At 43.8% G+C, this 20,431-nt stretch overlaps 1 protein-coding gene across 7 annotated transcripts in view; it reads left to right on the forward strand.

The window, feature by feature from the left end:
* LOC105471664 (autophagy and beclin 1 regulator 1) overlaps positions 1-20,431 on the forward strand; it is a 201,137-nt gene that overhangs the window by 41,597 nt on the left and 139,109 nt on the right. For 4 of the 7 annotated variants that reach the window (XM_011724288.2, XM_011724286.2, XM_071074730.1 and 1 more), the window contains exons 2-7: positions 1,361-1,615; positions 1,994-2,052; positions 2,578-2,761; positions 4,110-4,282; positions 5,834-5,900; positions 6,801-8,254. In XM_011724288.2, coding sequence (XP_011722590.1) covers positions 1,481-1,615; positions 1,994-2,052; positions 2,578-2,761; positions 4,110-4,282; positions 5,834-5,900; positions 6,801-8,254 — 2,072 coding nt within the window. In that variant the 5' untranslated portion in view covers positions 1,361-1,480. The remainder of the gene's footprint in view (positions 1-1,360; positions 1,616-1,993; positions 2,053-2,577; positions 2,762-4,109; positions 4,283-5,833; positions 5,901-6,800; positions 8,255-20,431) is intronic. The other 3 variants (XM_011724289.2, XM_011724291.2, XM_011724290.2) reach the window with 1 other exon arrangement.

Raw genomic sequence — 20,431 nt, forward strand, 5'->3', positions numbered from 1 at the left:
GTTGCACTCCAACTTGGGCCACAGAGTGAGACTGTGTCCCCTGCCCCCCCCCCAAAAAAAAGCTAGTGTCACAAATGAAAACAAAACAAAACGTGGAGGCCATTCTAGGATAAAGGAGACTAAAGAGACATAAATGTCCAAAGTCATTGCTTGAGTTTTGATTAGATTCTGGATTTTTTTAAAGTCAACTATAAATGAAATTTTTTTTGGCAATTGGGAAGATTTCGAACGAGAACTGAAGTATTCGATGATAATTGGTATAGTAATGTTATTGTGGTTATGAGGCAGGACGTCCTTCTTCCTAGGAGGTGCATAGTGAAGTAAATATGCGGGGTTAAAGTGTCTTGATACCTACTGAAATAATTCCAAAATTATACAACAAAACAAAACAAAAAAACAACTTTGATGTAGCCATATCTCTATCCATGGAGCTAGATGAGGCATATTTGGCAAAATATTAACAATCTTGAGTCTAGGTGGAGAATAGTGTATGTTTATTGTACTATTTTTTCAACTTTCCTATTTTTTGAAAACATTCATAGTGGAGTTGGAAGAAACAGTGCCACAATGGATAACATTGTACATATGTGGATATTCTTTTGAATTTTATCAGGCTACATAGTCCAGTGTATAGACCACAATTTGTTCTTTAATCATTGTACTTGTGTGTACTGTTCTGCTAGTTGCCATTTTGGTAGAATTTTAATTTGTGATGAAGTTTTTTCTTTGTAAGTCTTGTGGTAGATGAGAAAAAGAACCTGATTTTTTTTTTTCCTTCCTTTTCCTTCTCTGTCCTCTACCCTGAATCTTTAGTGGAGAGGAGAAAATGAGTGAGAAAGGTACTCTCAAATAATCTTTTTTTTTTTTTGAGACGGAGTCTCGCTCTGTCACCCAAGCACTGGAGTGCAATGGCACTATTTCAGCTCTCTACAACCTCTGCCTCCTGGGTTCAAGCAATTCTCCTGCCTCAGTCTGATGAGTAGCTGGGATTACAGGTGCTTGCCACCACACACGGCTAATTTTTGTATTTTAGTAGAGATGGGGTTTCACCATGTTGGCCAGGCTGTCTCAAACTCCTGACCTCAAGCAATCTACCCTCCTTGGCCTCCCAAAGTTCAGGGATTACAGGCATGAGCCACTGTGCCTGGCCTGATCCTTTCTTTAGATATAAGGTTGAGCTATGGAGAATATGAGAGTATGAAATATTTTTGGAAGAAAAATTCTGGGAGAAGGGTCTTTTCTGAGAAAGTGTCATTAAATAGGAAAAGAATAATTTGCCTTTTGAGCTAGAATTGTATTTGCAATGGAAAGCTTCTCGTTGCAGAATAGTCGTTCTTTGACATTATTCTTTATTCCTTAGATTTCCATGAAGACAACTTACAAGGACCTGTATGGCCTCATTTTAGCTGCTTCAGTGTGTTGGAGCTGTTACTTGCTCCTTCATTTCCTGGGCCTGGTGTAACAGTGGCTACTGAGCGCCATGAAGGTTGTCCCAGAAAAGAATGCTGTCCGGATACTCTGGGGGCGAGAACGGGGTGCTCGGGCCATGGGAGCTCAGCGGCTTCTGCAGGAGCTGGTGGAAGATAAAACCCGGTGGATGAAATGGGAGGGCAAGGTAAGGAAAATGGCTATATTTCACATAGGATTTGTGCTGGTGATGGTAGAATGAGCTCTTAGAATGGGTTAACAGCAGAGTTGGGATATATTTATCTTGTGTGGGAGAGTTGACATATCTGACTTAGGGAGTTGTTTGTAAATTTGAAAGAATTAATGTGCTAGAAATATCTTTTTCCTTTAGAGCTAGACAGTTTTCCTGAAGGTAATTTAGGTTTATCTCTCTCAATTTGTAGCTTGATCATTGTCTCCAGTTTTTAAGCCTACACTGTGAATACTAATCTAGAATGGTTAATGTGCTTTTGAGATAGGGTGAACCATAGTCTATAAAATACATAGTCTATGTATTTTAACTTTTTTTTTTTTTTTTGTCTCCCAGAGAGTAGAACTGCCGGATAGTCCACGCTCTACCTTCTTATTGGCCTTCAGCCCAGACAGGTACTTAGTAATTATCTGTAACTTAACCTTAAGATTTGTGATAACAGTGCTTTCTGTATATTTGGCCTGGCTTGATCTTCCAAGTCAGTCCCTAAAGGCTCTCTGAAGTACTTTATGAACAGTGCTTTGGCCACATGTCAGAAAGGGAAAGAAAGTAGATGAGCAGTGCTAACCTGAAAAATCATGAGAACAAGCAAAGGAAACTGAGAGGATCAAAACTTGGAAAGTTTCTCAATAACAATCATTTGCCTGTGTGATACAGCTCACCAGTGGCATGATGGTTATTCCAGTGGAAAAAAATATTTTCTGAATGTGGCATGTGTCATTTGGGGACAGCGTGGACAAACCAAAAGCCTTTAAAGATCAGAGTATTTCTGTTTGTAGATATACTGCCTAACGTACAAAGCTTAGGTTCTTTCGTGTTGGGATCGGCAGGTAGCATCACTATTCTGTGTTGTCCAAAGTTGATAAGGTTGGTTACCCTTCCACATGCTTCTGAATTAGTTCTACTCTTTGATTTCCTAGGACTCTCTTAGCCTCCACCCATGTGAATCATAATATCTATATTACGGAGGTGAAGACTGGCAAGTGTGTTCATTCCTTGATTGGACACCGCCGTACTCCGTGGTGTGTCACTTTTCATCCCACCATCTCAGGCCTTATTGCTTCCGGCTGCCTAGATGGGGAAGTTAGGATTTGGGATTTACACGTGAGTATTTCCTTAAGATACCCTTTTCTTTTGGTATTCTGTTTTTTTTTTTTTTTTTTTTTGAGACGGAGTCTCACTCTGTCGCCCAGGCTGGAGTACAGTGGCACGATCTCAGCTCACTACAACCTCCGCCTCCCAGGTTCAAGTGATAACTTCTGCCTCAGCTTCCCAAGTAGCTGGGATTACAGGCATGCGCCATCATGCCTGGCTAATTTTTATGTTTTTGGTAGAGACGGGGTTTCACTATGTTGGCCAGGCTGGTCTCAAACTCCTGACCTCAAGTGGTCCGCCTGCCTCAGCCTCCTAAAAGTACTGGGATTATAGGCGTGAGCCACCATGCCCAGCCTCTTTTGGTATTCTAAATACAGAGACTTGTTTACCATTGAGTTTTTAATTCTGGAAGAGCCTAACTGGGTTCTTAGGACTACATCTGAATATATTGTGGTAGACATTGCCCACTTAATTAACAGGAAGTCTAATTCCCTGTCTTCCATTCCTTTTTGTTTTTTTTTGCAATAGCTTAAGCATGCCCTGAGATTGTCTTCCATTCTAAGATGAACATCTGCTTTTGCTTCCTTTGGCCCATTGTGACATAGTACAGGAGAATCTAAGATATGTTCAGGATGGATTTCTATTGTGTAAGGGCAAAGATTGTCCTGTACTCCGATCATGATCATCAAAGCAAGATCCTCTTTGTCCTAGTAACTGGCTAGCAGGTTGTCTTGCACCATGTTGTGCACCAAGCTTGAGTTTTTCTCAGGCTTTAGATATAGGAACTGTGGGCTGGGCGCGGTGACTCACGCCTGTAATTCTAGCACTTTGGGAGACCAAGGCAGGAGGATTGCTTGAGTTCAGGAGTTCGAGACCAGCCTGGGCAGGATATTATACCAAAAATATTATACACAAAATTATACAAAATTAGCCGAGCATGGTGCCATGTGCCTGTGGTCCCAGCTACTTGGGAGGCTGAGGTGCGAGGAATGCTTGAACCTAGGAGGCAGAGGTTGCAGTACGCTGAGATTGTGCCACTGCACTCCAGTCTGGGTAACAGAATGAAACCCCCTGTCAAAAAAAAAAAAAAAAAGAAAAAAAGAAGTAGGAACTGTGTATATATGCTTATTGCTTGTAGATTGTGAATAATTTGAAGAACTGAGCTGATTGTATAGTATTTGTCTGATAAATTAGTGGCACTGCCAGATCACTGATCTTCTACATCTTTTTACAAAGATGTATTTAAAGTAGTCACTAGATGTAGTCATTTTACCTTAAATGGACCTTTCTTGAAATTGACTTCCCAGTGTGCTGGTGGCTTGTAACCTGAGAATATCTGGAATTGGTTTGTTCACAGGGTGGCAGTGAAAGCTGGTTCACAGATAGCAACAATGCCATTGCCTCCCTGGCTTTCCACCCTACGGCTCAGCTCCTGCTGATTGCCACTGCCAATGAGATCCACTTCTGGGACTGGAGTCGACGGGAACCCTTTGCTGTGGTGAAGACAGCTAGTGAGATGGAACGGGTCCGGTGAGTGCGCTGCCCCATCAGCATTGTCTGGCACAGGACTGACATGATAGAGAACATTCTGCCGGCTGTCACTTTGGAAGACAGGTTGTTATCCCTGCTCAGGGGAAGTTGTCATCCTCACAGCTCCTCCTATGTTTTTTTTTTTTTTTTGAGGCCGGGTCTCACTCTGTCACCCAGGGTGGAGTACAGTGGTGCAATCTCGTCTCACTGTGACCTCTACCTCCTGGATTCAAGCTATTCTCGTGCCTCAGCCTGCTAAGTAGCTGGGATTGCAGGCGCCCACCACCACACCCGGCTCATTATTTTGTATTTTTAGTAGACACAGGGTTTCACCATGTTGTCCAGGATGGTCTTGAACTCCTGGCCTCAAGTGATCTGCCCACCTCAGCCTCCCAAAGTGCTGTGATTATAGGCGTGAGCCACCGTGCCCACCCCTGCCCTTTTTTATTTTATTATTAAAGAGACAGGGTCTTGCTCTGTTACCCAGGCTGGAGTACAGTTGTGTAGCCATGACCTCATGGGCCCAAGTTACTGCAGCCTTGACCTCATGGGCCCAAGCAATCCTCCCACTTCAGTCTTGTGAGTGTCTGGGACTACAGGTGTGTGCAACCACTCTCAGCTAATTTTTAAATTTTTTTGTAGAGACAGGGGGGTCTCACTGTGTTGCTCAGGCTAGTCTTGAACTCCTGGCCTTCAGTGATCCTCCTGCTTTGGCCTCCCAGAGTGTTGGGATTATAGGTGTGAGCCATTGCACCTGGCTGCCTCCTACTTTCTAAACAGCTGACTAATCAGCTGGGAGACACTCATTTTGTTCATTTCAGCTTTCCCTTATTGGCCTCCTCTTCTGAACTTTGGAGACCAAGATCATTAGACTCTCTTTTAGTTTCAAAGTTAACTGTGTTTTGGATAGTCCTTCTTTGGGAAAACCTGAAACAAGTTTGGGTGGTATTTTAGATACCTCGTTGGGTTGTCTTTGTATATCAAACTGGAAGATGGAGATGTAAGCATGTAATTGACATTTATTTAGTACTCAAGATCAAAACATATTGCCGCTATTAAAGATGATGCATTGTGTTTCTTTGGTCCTCTTGGATTTGCAGTCAAATACAGGCCAATTTTCTGGTTTCAGCTATGTCATTTAATGCTGGGTCTGTTCGTTGCCACCAAGATTCATGCTTCTTGCTGGTGTAGCTGCCATATGAGGGAAGAACTGATTCTGTGGCAGAGTATGAGAGCATTTTATGCTTTATGGTTAGGATGAGCTCTTGTATTTGAGCAAAGATGTGCTTAATGTAGCTGTTTCCGGGGATGGAAACCCTAGGTGTTTTTCATGTGAAATCGTTATTTTTGTGATACATATTCCTTTACTCTGGCAAGAAGTATTGAGTGTTGTTATTTTAATCTCTTTGAAAGTTTTGAAAGTCTTGAATGAAGTGGATACCTGAGTGATACCAGTTATCAGTAATGATTGCTATAAATTTGAACACAAGTTTTCTCTTCTCAGTTAACATAATCTCTCTATGCGTGTCTTTGTCTCTTCTGTGATTTCAGTCTGGTGAGATTTGATCCACTTGGACACTACTTACTCACAGCAATTGTTAACCCCTCTAATCAACAGGTAAGTTAGTCCAGCAGTTCCAATTCCAGCTAAACTGTGAGTTCTTTTCCTAACTAGTATTCCAATTCTGATTATATTGGATTTAAATTCTCAATACCCAAGTCTTTCTTTCCAGTCAAAATTTAAAGCTAGCTTCAGATTGTATATTCAGGCTTATAGTCATAATCTTGACAGGAGAGTCGATTCTAAAACTCTCCAGTGATCGCCTCATTAGAAGTAACCCTTGGCCGGGCGCGGTGGCTCAAGCCTGTAATCCCAGCACTTTGGGAGGCCGAGACGGGCGGATCACGAGGTCAGGAGATCGAGACCATCCTGGCTAACACGGTGAAACCCCGTCTCTACTAAAAAATACAAAAAACTAGCCCGGCGAGGTGGCAGGCGCCTGTAGTCCCAGCTACTCGGGAGGCTGAGGCAGGAGAATGGCTAAACCCGGGAGGCGGAGCTTGCATTGAGCTGAGATCTGGCCACTGCACTCCAGCCTGAGCGACAGAGCGACACTCTGTCTCAAAAAAAAAAAAAAAAAAAAAAAAAAAAAAAAGAAGTAACCCTTATCATCACTAGACAATGTTGGATAGCTTGTCACTCATGTGCCTCTGGCTGGTTGACAATTCGCTTCCCCTCACTGCTTCCATGTCATGGAGAGATGTCTTTTGTAAGACAATTGGTTTGTCAGCTGCACTCATTCAGATATGCTGCTGATTGGGAGTGGAAATTTTAATACCATGGGATTATTCTGAATCTGAGGCCAGTTGTCAGTGCTTCAGGGGTAGAGAGTTGTTTCCTACCTGTGAACATTGTTTTCCTTGGATGATTGTCAGTGGTTAGTTTTTCTTGATTTACTTGGAGGTACTACCTAACTGCCTTGCTCTACCCCCTGCCCCATGCTGGTCCACGTTGCAGGGTGATGACGAACCAGAGATCCCCATAGATGGAACAGAATTATCCCACTACCGTCAGCGTGCCCTCCTGCAATCACAGCCAGTTCGCCGGACACCTCTCCTCCACAATTTCCTGCACATGCTGTCCTCCCGCTCTTCTGGCATCCAGGTGGGAGAGCAAAGCACAGTGCAAGATTCTGCTACCCCCTCACCCCCACCGCCTCCCCCTCAGCCCTCCACGGAGCGCCCCAGGACTTCCGCTTACATCAGGCTCCGACAGCGGGTCAGTTACCCCACAGCTGAGTGCTGCCAGCACCTTGGGATCCTGTGCCTTTGCAGCCGCTGCTCTGGCACTCGAGTTCCTTCCCTCTTGCCACACCAGGACAGTGTCCCCCCTGCTTCTGCCAGAGCTACTACCCCTTCCTTTTCTTTTGTACAGACCGAGCCCTTCCATCCCCCGGAGCAGGCCTCGTCAACGCAGCAGGACCAGGGCCTCCTGAACCGGCCGTCTGCCTTCAGTACAGTCCAGAGCAGCACTGCCGGCAACACGCTCCGCAACCTCAGTCTGGGTCCTACCCGCCGCTCTTTGGGAGGGCCTCTGTCTAGCCACCCTTCTAGGTATCACCGAGAAATAGCTCCCGGGTTGACAGGATCTGAGTGGACCCGGACAGTACTCAGTCTGAACTCCCGCTCTGAGGCGGAATCCATGCCCCCGCCCAGGACCAGTGCCTCTTCAGTGAGTTTGCTGTCTGTGCTGAGACAGCAGGAAGGTGGCTCTCAGGCATCTGTGTACACTTCAGCCACAGAAGGGAGGGGTTTTCCAGCATCAGGGTTGGCAACTGAGTCAGATGGAGGGAATGGCTCCAGCCAAAATAACTCGGGCAGCATTCGCCATGAGCTTCAGTGTGACCTGAGACGCTTCTTTTTGGAGTATGACCGGCTTCAGGAGCTGGATCAGAGCCTGAGTGGGGAAGCTCCCCAGACCCAGCAGGCCCAGGAAATGCTCAACAATAACCTTGAATCTGAAAGGCCAGGCCCTTCCCACCAGCCCACCCCACACAGCAGTGAGAACAACTCCAACCTGTCCCGTGGCCACCTGAATCGCTGTCGTGCTTGCCACAATCTCCTGACCTTCAACAACGATACCCTGCGCTGGGAAAGAACCACACCTAACTACTCCTCTGGCGAGGCTAGCTCCTCCTGGCAGGTCCCCAGCTCCTTTGAGGGTGTGCCATCGAGTGGCAGCCAGTTACCACCTCTTGAGCGGACTGAGGGCCAAACGCCCAGCTCCAGCAGGCTGGAGTTGAGCAGCTCTGCTAGTCCGCAGGAGGAGAGGACTGTGGGGGTGGCCTTTAACCAGGAGACAGGCCACTGGGAAAGAATTTACACCCAGTCCAGCAGATCTGGAACTGTGTCACAGGAGGCCTTACATCAGGATATGCCTGAGGAAAGCTCTGAGGAGGATTCACTCAGGAGGTAAGCAGTTGCTTTCCTGTCTTCTCCTGCATCCCTTGCTTTTCTCCTTGTATCATTTCCTTCAGTCCTATAGATGTTGTGGCTGTATTTGGAGTGTCTGGGACCCACGCATCTGCTTCTGATCTCCCCATTGCATTTTCTTGGAAAATCTTGCTCTGGTGGCAGAGATAGGATAGGGCCTAGCAGTATGAGTCAGTTGGCTGTGCTAGCTCTATTTCTGGCTAAGCTCAAGGTTCTGGCTTTAGCCTTGAAAGGAGAGTGTAGATTAGGTTAGAGAGGCATGAGGAGATGGAATCATTGACTTTCTCTGCCCTGCTTTTTGACCTTCTTGAGATGTTGTATGTGCAGGACTACTTATTGTGAGACAAAACAATGTCCCATCGTGCCTAGGAATAAGTAAAAGAGAACCCTGCATGGTACAGATTAGTCTATTGATTCTTTGCTGATTGTGTTGCTTTGGACAAGCGAGTTCACTTCCTAATCCTTATCTTTTGGAACACTGCAGTTTGACAAAAGGAAAAGAAAAAAATATGTATATCTATATATATATGTATGTCAAGGAAAGTTCCAATTTTTTCAGAGATACTTGTTTTTGGACAGCCTATTAGTTGCTCAGTTGAGATTCTCTGAATGGACCTTCCAGATGGACATTCACCTTGGGGTGGAGAAGAAGAAGAATTCATGGAAGGAAGGACTCTCCATACTCGGATTGTCATCCTAGCCAACTCTTTCATGGCAGAAACAGAGTGGGTGTAGTTGATTGCCCACCACATGTTCCATGAATGGCTATGTGCGCATCTATCTTGATTTATTAGGGACTTCTTTCTGTAATTTTGTAAAGGTCAAAGCTAGCATAATCACCAACTCCCAGAATATGCCTGTTGGATCCAAACAGCATATTGCGCTGCATTACATCCTCTGTCGAAGCAACTGAAATTTCTCTGACATAAGCTTCTAACAAGGGTGGGAATATGAATTATGCACATAATGTACTTGTTATTTTGGGAGGATGCTTTAGACAGTCACTCAGTCAATAAGTATTAGTTGAATGGTTACAAATTTTCTAGTACTGTGCTAGGCACTGTGGGAAATACAAAAGAAGTATAATACATGGTCTTTACCAACCTGAGTCTACAGTGTTATTGTGGAGGCAAGACAACAAAATTTTTCAAAAGTGTAGATGAGCAAATGCTTCATTGTGTGGTACTGAGATTGGATGTAGTCTCAGAGAAAGGGAAGTATCATCCAAGAAGGCTTTGCAAAATCAAGTCTTGAAAGATGGGTAGGATTTGGAGAGGGAAAGACCTTTTTATTTTAGGGAACTAGCACATGCCAGGGAGGAAAGGGTATAGTGCATGTAGGTTCTTAGGCATTTACTAAGGGCTTGGGGTGGGAAACAGAGGGAGACTTGACTGGATGTGAAAGATAAACAAAACAGAGAGGTTTGCTAACTCTGCTCATATACTTGAAACCAGTTCTGGATTAACGGCTCCTCAATTCCTGGTTTTGGAATATTGTGCCTTGCATACTGGTCTTCATCAGGGGCCCGAGCCTTTCTTCTTCCTCTTTGCCAAGAGACGTGAGAAGGCAGTCAACACAGTGCATGACATGTAGTAGGCACTTAAAAAGTTTATTAAAGGCCGGGCGCGGTGGCTCAAGCCTGTAATCCCAGCACTTTGGGAGGCCGAGACGGGCGGATCACGAGGTCAGGAGATCGAGACCATCTTGGCTAACACGGTGAAACCCCGTCTCTACTAAAAAAATACAAAAAACTAGCCAGGCGAGGTGGCGGGCGCCTGTAGTCCCAGCTACTCGGGAGGCTGAGGCAGGAGAATGGCTAAACCCGGGAGGCGGAGCTTGCAGTGAGCTGAGATCCGGCCACTGCACTCCAGCCTGGGCGACAGAGCGAGACTCCGTCTCAAAAAAAAAAAAAAAAAGAAAAAAAAAAGTTTATTAAAGATCGCTGTAAAAGGACTGTCTTCAGTTACTGCTCTAAGAAACCAAGCAGTTGCTGTTTCTGTAATACCAGTGGACTCTGGTTAGCTTTTGTCCATTCTGCTTTAGTAGTACCTCTTCATGTACTATTCTGAGAAATACCTGAGTGGTTTAAAATAAACTTTATTGTTTGATCATAATTAGTGATACCAGTTACTGCCCAGTGCGGTGGCTCATGACCGTAATCCCAGAACTTTGGGAGGCTGAGTCGGGTGGACCACTTGAGGTCAGGAGTTCGAGACCAACCTGGCCAACATGGTAAAACCCTGTCTCTACTAAAAATACAAAAATTAGTAGGGCTTGGTGGCGCGGGCCAGTAGTCCCAGCTACTTGGGAGGCTGAGGCAGGAGAATCACTTGAACCCAGGAGACGGACGTTGTAGTGAGCCAAGATTGCGCCTCTGTACTCCAGCCTGGGTGATGGAGCAAGACTCCATCTCAAGAAAAAAAAAGAGAGATACCAGTTACTGAGGGCCTACTATGTGTTAGGTATTATGTTCTTGCTTTGAAATAATTCCTTCTGCTTTCAACAACAATTCTATGCAAGTCAGGTATTCAATTTTCCATTTTATAGTTGAGGAAAGTGAGGCTCAGGGAAGTCAGTTTCTTGTTAAAGATCATATAATAGGTCTCTGAGTGAGAATATGAACTCTGGTCTTCATGACTAAAGATTTGTGCAAGCTGCCCTTCATGGCATTTTCCTTAATATGATAACTTTTTAAAAAATTTTTTGAGATGGAGTTTCACTCTTGTTGCCCAGGCTAGAGTGCAATGGTGTGATCTCAGCTCACCACAACCTCCGTCTCCTGGGTTCAAGCAATTCTCCTATTTCAGCTTCCCGAGTAGCTGGTATTACAGGCATGCGCCACCATGCCTGGCTAATTTTGTATTTTCAGTAGAGACAGGTTTTCTCCATGTTGATCAGGCTGGTCTTGAACTCCCGACCTCAGGTGATCTGCCCGTCTCAGCCTCCCAAAGTGCTGGGATTACAGGTGTGAGCCACCGCGCCTGGCCGTAACTTCATTTTTAAGTGAACCACTTTTTTTCTTTTAACATTTTATTATGGAAATCTTCAAACATATATAAAAACAAAAAGTATAACTGAGTTTCCATACACCTATAATCTGACTTCAAAGGTTATCAATGCTTGGCTAGCTTTCTTTAATCTATATTCCATCTGCTCCCCCCACCTAGATATCAGATAATTTTGTCTGTAAACACTAGATTTTCTAGAGCAGTGCTGTCCAATAAAACTTCTTACACTGATGGAAATGTTCTGTATCTGTGCTATGTAAGATGGTAGCCACTAGCCACATGTGGCTATTGAGCATTTGAAATGCTGCTACTGTTATCTGAGAAAATAAATGTAATCTTTAAATTTTTAATTAATGTGAATAATCACATGTGACTCACGGCTATGATATTGTACATCTAAAATATTATTAATCACTTAATAAAGTAGGTTATTTAAAACCCAGAAACTACTGGGCAGGTGCAGTGGCTCACGCCTGTAATCCCACACTTTGAGACACCAAGGCAGGCAGATTGCCTGAGGTCAGGAGTTTGAGACCAGCCTGGCTAATGTGGTAAAACCCCATCTCTATTAAAAATACAAAAAAAAATTAGCCAGGCATGGTGGCGCATGCCTGTAGTCCTAGCTACTTGGGAGGCTGAGGCAGGAGAATCACTTGGACCCGGGGAGGCAGAGGTTGCAGAGAGCCGAGATCGCACCACTGCACTCCAGCATGGGCGACAGAGCGAGACTCTGTTTGAAAAAAAAAAAAAAAAAGCCCAGAAACTATTGAGGATGTACCATAATTTTTTGTTTAAATATTTTTTTCTTTTCTGGTGCCAAAAAATGTATGCATTGTGGTTTAAAGTTCAACCATCTCGCTGTAAACAATTTTATATTTATGCTCATTTTCTTTTAAAATATACAAATAACTCAGGATTCTCATTTTAAAATAGTATATTAACTCGGTAGTTACATTATTTATATGGAATCACTTTTAAATGAGCTAGGATGTTGTATACCATGAAGGCTGACAGCTGTCTCAAAAATGAGATATGTTGTAAAATATTCTAAGTACGTACACATTAAAGAAGGACTACCATTTGAATGGCTGCATTCTGGTGTAAATCACTAAGACAAACAGGTGCTAGTCTGCCTCTTCTGCCTTCTAAAGGGACTGAAAGTCTCTAGGTGATGAGCCAACCCTTGCTTCTAGTTCTCCAGCAGGTGTCACTGTTGGGCTGCTGCTGCTAGGTTAGGATGGCTGGGAAGAAAAGGTGTCCCTACTGTTGGTGCACGAGGTTGGATCTTTTAACAAAGCCTGTTTTTGTAGATGACAGTTGTTCTTGAGTGAGTGGAGTTCACAAAAGGCGACTGTACTTGAAAGGAGAAAGTTTTGTTCATTGGCCTTGTAGTAGGAGATAGGCTAAGGTGAGATGTTTGGATCCTTGATGCTGCTGGAATATTTAATAGTGTTTGCAAATAGTGACGGTATTAATAAGCATACGGTGTGTATTTCAGTGTAGCTGTGTGCTGCCAAGTGGTAATAACCAGTACACAGTTTGTCTCCTTTTGCCTGTGGACAGTGGAAGACGAGCTGTCTTTTTATAATAGTCTGATGCTACATTGCAACTTGAGTGGCAGGCCCTTGCTTCACTACAAAGAAACGATTTCTCTGTGGGAGTGCAGAATCCAGCAGAAGATCAGGGTATTGTGGCTCCTTGCAGTAGGGTGCCCTTGGCCTTTAAAGGCTGGTATTAGGAAAAAGAAAATGGCTTCAATGGCAAGTTAAAACTGGAGGGAACCTAGAACTTCTGTAGTCCAATCTCCCTCTCTGATGAGAAAACAGAGAGAGTAAATTATTTCTTAAAGAAGTGTTTATAAGCAAAAGTGGGATTCGAACTCCTGGGCCCTGAAGAGGGCACCCTTTCCTCCATTTCATTTGAAATTAGTGCCTTCAAACAGCAGTTTTCTTTGTCAAAACCTCTGTTGCTCAGTAGGTCATTGCCTGAGGGGGTTCTTCATTCAGCTCTTATTGTAAGAAATTGGAGGTCTGTTAGATAATTTGTAATTATTATTGTTGAGCAGAATGGTAACTAACGCAATGCTTCTAGGAGAAATGCTGTTTTAGTTATTTGCCCATAGAACTACATTGATTAGTTCTAATAAAGTGATTCCTGTTAGGGGTGTTCATTATTAAAATTCCAGCAACTGAGAGAGATGAAAATTGGTCTCAATCTCCTCCTAGAAGCACTAATTGTTTCTGTACTCTGTCTCCAGGTAGTTAAGAAAGGCTTGGGTCTGGAGTATTTTGTAAGACTGTGTTCTGAGAATTTAGGTCTTTTTCTCTCATGATAGATGAAGACTGAGGAAGCACATTGATGGCCTTAGTGTGAAATGTGGCCAGAACATCAAAGGTTAGAGTTAGAAGCCCTCACTGGGTTGCTAAGTTTCTTAGACTTCTCTGGGGGAATTACTTTGGAGCTTAGAACAGTCTGAAGCCCTTTGAGGCTTCATGGACCACCATACTTATTTGATCCCTCAGCTCCCATCACCTGGGAATTCTCCAGGGAGGCCTCAGCCCAACCATCACTGATGGAGGAAGATAAATGGGTGTGTCTGCAGGGCTGATTGTAGGTCCACAAAAGGGGACTGGCAACCTAAAAATGAGGAAAGTAGCAGTCTTCTTAGCCTGACTGGTATAGAAAGGGGTCCAAATTTAGTAGTTTTCCATGCAGTTGATCTAGCTGAGTCTAAAGAGTTTTGATATCTAATCTCTACCAGTTTCTTTGGATGGGGAATATACACAATTTATTATTCAAAACCCAGCACAGCTGTCACCGTGTCCTTTGGGAAACCTTCCCTGATCGCCCCAAGTAATCACTTCCTTTTCTTTGTTGCATATGTAGTAGATACTTCTTTGTGATATTGCAGCCATGACAGAAAATTGTTTACCTGTCAGTGAGCTCCCTGAAGGCAGTGATCATGTCTGTATATATCCCTTCTCTACCTAGAATACTACCTGGCCACACGGTAGATGCTCAGTAAATGTTAGTGAATTGAATAAGTAGAATTGAAGTTATATTCCTTATGATTTTGTATGCAATATAAGTTCTGTTTGGCCTTTTAAGTAAAAAAGATAAAAAGCCTGTTACTATATCACATCATTTGGTCTTACAGAGTTGTTGGCTCAATAATTACTTGTTAAATAAATGAAGTGGTATTACCTAGAGTTGTACAAGAAAGTCACACCTTCCATAACTTGAGCTCTGGTAACCTCTGATGTTTCACTGTGCGCTATGTTCCTAACTTGTGAATGGGCTGTCCTGAAGCCTGTAATAAGTCTGTTGCACCTGGCCAACATGTGTCCTTTATATTGGCTTTACACTGATGACTCAGGGCCTGCACCTTCCTTGAGAGCACTGGCATCATATGCAGCCTTCCATTTTGTTTATCTTTTTGGTACCCCATTCATATTGAATACAGCTTGCTCTTGAGACCATTTTGTTGGTCTTTGGTTTGGCATCTCAATAATATCTCTGCCAGTCAGTGCTGTTGGTATTTTTTTTGTCCTTAAAGATTCTTCTGCAATCTTTATGAAGGTATACTTGGTCTTGATTTAGTTCAAAAATTACATGTGGGTAATCCAATTTAAATGCGAAGGTTCTTTCCCACTGATGCTTTATTTTTCTTTAAGTTTCTGTGGAAGGCTTTCATTAAATTTGCTTAGAAGTAGGATTTTTAGGGTTTGAGAAAATGTGTGCTCTCATCTTTTGTTTTGGAGTCTGAGCATCATTAGAATGAACCTTTTTAAGTTTTGGGATACTTGTAGGTCCTTTTTTTCTTGTGGAGGTCAGAATCCTTATGTTAGCAGAAAGTTTTGCTTTACCTCTAATTATACAGGGTGTGAATAGTTCCCCCTGAAAAAACTGGTGGAATTGTTGTCTGTGGTATTCAAGATACAATACAATAAACCCTTCCTAACTTCTGAGTTCTTCTTAGTTAGAAGTTCAGCATTTAAGGACAAATAGGGAAGAATTCTCAACCGGGAGATCTTCATTTGTGATACAGGCAAATTATGACATGTTCTTTCTGGGAAGAAAGAGGAGCAAGTATTGGGAAATAAAAAGGAGACAAAGCCTGTGATGGAATTAACAAACTTAGTTTAAGAGAGGTAAGGGAAGGGAAGCTGGGGAAGGTAAACTCAGGCTTTAGAAGTACTGAGGGCTGGGCATGGTGGCTCATGCCTGTAATCCCAGCACTTTGAGAAGCCAAGGTGGGCAGATGGTTTGAGCTCAGGAGTTCGAGACCAGCCTGGGCAACATGGTGAAACCCCATCTCTACAAAAAGCTCAAAATTTAGCTGGGTGTCATGGCATGTGCCTGTAGTCCCAGCTACTCAGGGGACTGAGGTGGGAGGATCGCTTGAGCTCAGAGGTTGAGGCTGCAGTGAGCCATGATTGTGTCTCTGTACTACAGCCTGGGCAACAGAGTGGAGACCTTGTCTGTAAGAAAAAAGAAGAGAGAACTGAGGAGTATGCACAAGGGCTGCTCCATAGATGAGTTTGGTTCTTCCTAGTAACCCTGAGAGTTGGACTTGTAAACTGTGATTGATCCATGCATGCATCCATTCACGCATTCCATTAACAGATATTTACTAAGCACCTGCTGCATTCCAGGTGCTATTTATTTTATTTTATTTTGAGATGGAGTTTCACTCTTTTTTTTTTTTTTTTTTGAGACGGAGTCTCGCTCTGCCACCCAGGCTGGAGTGCAGTGGCCGGATCTCAGCTCACTGCAAGCTCCGCCTCCCGGGTTCACGCCATTCTCCTGCCTCAGCCTCCCGAGTAGCTGGGACTACAGGCGCCCGCCACCTCGCCCGGCTAGTTTTTTGTATTTTTTAGTAGAGACAGGGTTTCGCCGTGTCAGCCAGGATGGTCTCGATCTCCTGACCTCGTGATCCGCCCGTCTCAGCCTCCCAAAGTGCTGGGATTACAGGCTTGAGCCACCGCGCCCGGCCTGGAGTTTCACTCTTGTTGCCCAGACTGGAGTGCAATGGTGCGATCTTGGGCTCACTGCAACCTCCGCCTCCCGGGTTCAAGTGATTCTTTTGCCTCTGCCTCTCAAGTAGCTGGGATTACAGGCTCCTGCCACCACTCCTGGCTAATTTTTTTTGTATTTTTAGTAAAGACGGGTTTTCGCCATGTTGGCCAGGCTGGTCTTGAACTCCTGACCTCTGGTGCTCTGCCCGCCTCGGCCTCCCAAAGTGCTGGGATTACAAGCATGAGCTACTGCGCCTGGCTGGCACCAGATGCTATTTAAATGCCGGCAATAATTCTCTCTTATAAAAAAATAAGATACCTGGTATGCCAGACAGTGACAAATTCTATGACAAAAAAGAGAAATGTATAGAAAATGTAGGGGATGCTGCAATTTGAAATAGGATCATCAAAAAAGGGTTGATAAGGTTACACTGGAGCAGAGGAGACCTTAAAGAAATGCGAAAGCAAACCCCGTCGAAACTAGGGGAAGGACATTTTATACAGAGGAAAGGGCAAATGCAAAATCCCTGAGATGCTTGGCACCGTCAGCAAGTGCAGCTGGAGCACAGCAAGGGATGGAGTGATAGAAGATGAAGTTGGAGAGGTGACAAGGATGAGATTATGCAGGGTCTTCTAAGCCATTTAAGAGATTTTTTTTTCCTCTTCCTTTGAGTGACTTGGGAAGCCATCAGAAGTGGAGTAGCATGATCTTATATTTTAGAAAGATAACTGTGGCTGCTGGTTGAGAATAGACCTAGGAGTTAAGTAGCGTAAATTAAAGCCAGTCCAACTCCGCGCAGTTTTAGATTGATTTGTGTCTTGAGACTGTGTTGAAAACTGAGAAGGAGGAGTGACTGATTCTGTCAGAGTAAAAGAGGCCTTAAATGTTTGGGTGAAGAGCTGATGAATGGGTGAACAAATGAATGAATCAGTCCTCTCAGCTGGCATATTACCTGCAAGAAAGCCCCTCCACTCTTCCCCAAACTCCAAATAAGAAGGTGTGTTATTGAAACTGTGAGGGAGAGCTTGAAAAATTTATCGTAAACAAGAGATCGTACATGGAAATGAAATGCCTGTTTTTTTGCTGCTTACAAAACTATTGCCAATTCATTTGTAAAAAAGTAAACATTACAGAAATGTATGATTGTAGGAAGTGAATATCCTCTCAAAGCCACTGCTCAGAGATCTGCTATTAACAATTTGTGCATGTGTTAACTCCAGAATTTTTTCTGTGCTAATGAAAACACATTTTTCCATTTATTTATTTTAATTCTTTTCCTTTTTTTTTTTTTTTTTTTTCTTTTGAGACAGAGTCTCGCTTTGTAGCCCAGGCTGGAGTGCAGTGGTGTGATCTTGGCTCACTGCATCCTCTACCTCTTGGACTCAAGCGATTCTCGTGCCTCAGCCTACTGAGTAGCTGGAATTACAAGTGTGCGCCACCACGCCTGGCTAATTTTTGTATTTTTAGTAGAGATGGGGTTTCATCATGTTGGCCATGTCTTGTTTTCTTTTTCAGTGTTGCAGGATTTTTGTGTACTTAAGTGTTTTTAGAAGATGAAGTTCTAGAAGTGGAATTGCTAGTGCCCGAGTATCAGCGTTGTTAGTGGTAAATGAAAATTAATTGTATAGTACTCATTATTACTAATGTAAGATGTATAAAGTATTTCCTATTTCCTGTTTTATTTAACTGAACATTATTTCATAGATTTCATAGATTAGAACTCTTAAGGCCGGGCACTGTGGCTCACGCCTGTAATCCCAGCAGTTTGGAAGGCTGAGGCGGGCGAATCACGAGGTCAGGAGTTTGAGACCAGCCTGGCCAACACGGTGAAACCCCGTCTCTACTAAAAATACAAAAATTAACTGGACATGGTGGTGGGTGCCTGTAATCCCAGCTACTCGGGAGGCTGAGGCAAGAGAATCGCATGAAGTCGGAAGGCAGAGGTTGCAGTGAGCCGAGATCGCACCACTGCACTCCAGCCTGGGCAAAAGAGGGAAACAACGTCTCAAAAGAACTCTTAAACCTTTCCTCCCGCCATAAGCTCTTAAACTTATCAGTAGTAAATTCTCCTACCATGGGTTTTCAGGAGCTTCCTCCTAAAGTTTTTGAGAAAAACTTTTGTTTTATTCTAATAATTGCCACCTTAAGTTGTTAGTGTACATTTGTTCTCTGACACCCTTGTATGAGAAAAACATAGCCCTGTTCTCTCTCTGACAATCACATACATACTGGCCTTCGTCCACTTAGTCTTCTGTGTCTTATTAAGTGACTGGAAAAATCCAGGCATCTCTTGCCTCTTTATAAGACAGTAATTTTATATTTATTAATTAATTTATTTATTTTTGAGGCATAGTCTTGCTCTGTCACCCAGGCTAGAGTACAGTGGCATGATCTCAGCTCACTGCAACCTCCGCCTCCTTGGTTCAAGTGATTCTCCTGCCTCAGCCTCCTGAGTAGCTGGGATTACAGGTGCCCACCACCACTCCCGGCTAATTTTTCATATTTTTAGTAGAGATAGGTTTCACCATGTTGGCCAGGCTGGTCTCGACCTCCTGACCTCAAGTGATCCGCTCCCCTTGGCCTCGCAAAGTATTGGGATTACAGGTGTGAGCCACCTCTCCCAGCTGGCAGTAACATTTAGATATCGAATGTATTTGTCATTGGGAGTGGTTAGGCAACCCATTTTCTCTTTGGCAATATGGGAATGAGGACAGAGTGAAGGAGGGGTATCATTCTGTTAATCTTTCTTTCTTTTTTTTTTTTTTTTTTGAGACGGAGTTTCGTTCTGTCACCCAGGCTGGAGTGCAGTGGCAGATCTCTGCTCACTCTAACCTCCAACTCGCGAATTCAAGTGATTCTTCTGCCTCAGCCTCCCGAGTAGCTGGGATTACAGGTGCCCACCACCACGCCCAGCTAATTTTTGTATTTTTAGTAGAGACAGGGTTTTGCCATATTGGCTGGGCTGGTCTTGAACTCCTGACCTCAGATGACCTGGCCACTGTGCCCAGCCTCATTCTGTTAATCTTTCTTACCTTTGCTGCTCACCTGCCTGAGTAGGTTACTCTGTTTGAGCCTCTGAATTCTGTGTGTGTTCTCTGCCCTACCCTCTATGTCAGGCATTGGCAGGCTTTTTGTAAAGGTCAAGATAGTAAATATATTAGGATTTGGAGGCCATACAGTCTCTGTTGGAACTACTCAACTTTGCTGTTGTAGTATGAAAGCAATCACAGACAATATCTAAATGAGTAAGTGTGGGCCTGGTGTGGTGGCTCACGCCTGTAATCCTAGCACTTTGGGAGGCTGAGGCAGGCGGATCACTTGAGGTCAGGAGTTCGAGACCAGCCTGGCCAACATGGCAAAACCCCACCTCTACTAAAAATACAAAAATTAACCGTCATGGTGGCAGGTGCCTGTTTTTCTAACTACTTGGGAGGCTGAGACAGGAGAGTTCCTTGAATCTGGGAGGTAGAGGTTGCAGTGAGCCGAAATCATGGCACTGCACTCCAGCCTGGGCTACAGAACAAGAATCTGTCTCAAATAAATGAATGAATCAATGAATGAGAGTGTGGGTGTGTTCCAATAAAACTTTATTTATGGAGACAAATTTGATTTTCATATAATTTTCACGAGTCATAAAAATTATTTTGATGTTTTTCAATCATTTAAAAATATGAAAACCATTCATAGCTGGTTTTGGCCTGCAGGTTATAGTTTGCCAACTCCTGCTTTTTAGGAATGTGATTTGGAAGAGTCAGGTGCTAGAGTAATAGAAGGCGTTATGACAATGAGGGCCCCAAAGAGGTTGTTAGGGGACTCCTGCACTTGCTCTCTCTCTCTACTTTGGACTAGATACTGCAAGTATTGGCTCTTGTGGGATTCTTTGATGGTTAAGAGCAGGCATAAATGCATAAAGAATTTGTTTCTTGTGCTATCTGGCCTGAGGCAAGGTTCTCCAGCCTCACTTTCTCTCTTTCTTGGGAATCGTGTGCAAATGAGGAGGCTTGCCCTGGTTGGGAGGGCATGAGCCTCCAGATCCTCCAGGCAGTATGCTTGGCAGGCAGCCCTTCCCCCAGTGCAGGTCATGCTAGCACCTGCTAGGCTGATCTAAATTACCCCTCATCATTCCTCT

This window comes from Macaca nemestrina, chromosome 12 (assembly GCF_043159975.1).
Source record: "Macaca nemestrina isolate mMacNem1 chromosome 12, mMacNem.hap1, whole genome shotgun sequence".
Taxonomy (NCBI): domain Eukaryota; kingdom Metazoa; phylum Chordata; class Mammalia; order Primates; family Cercopithecidae; genus Macaca; species Macaca nemestrina.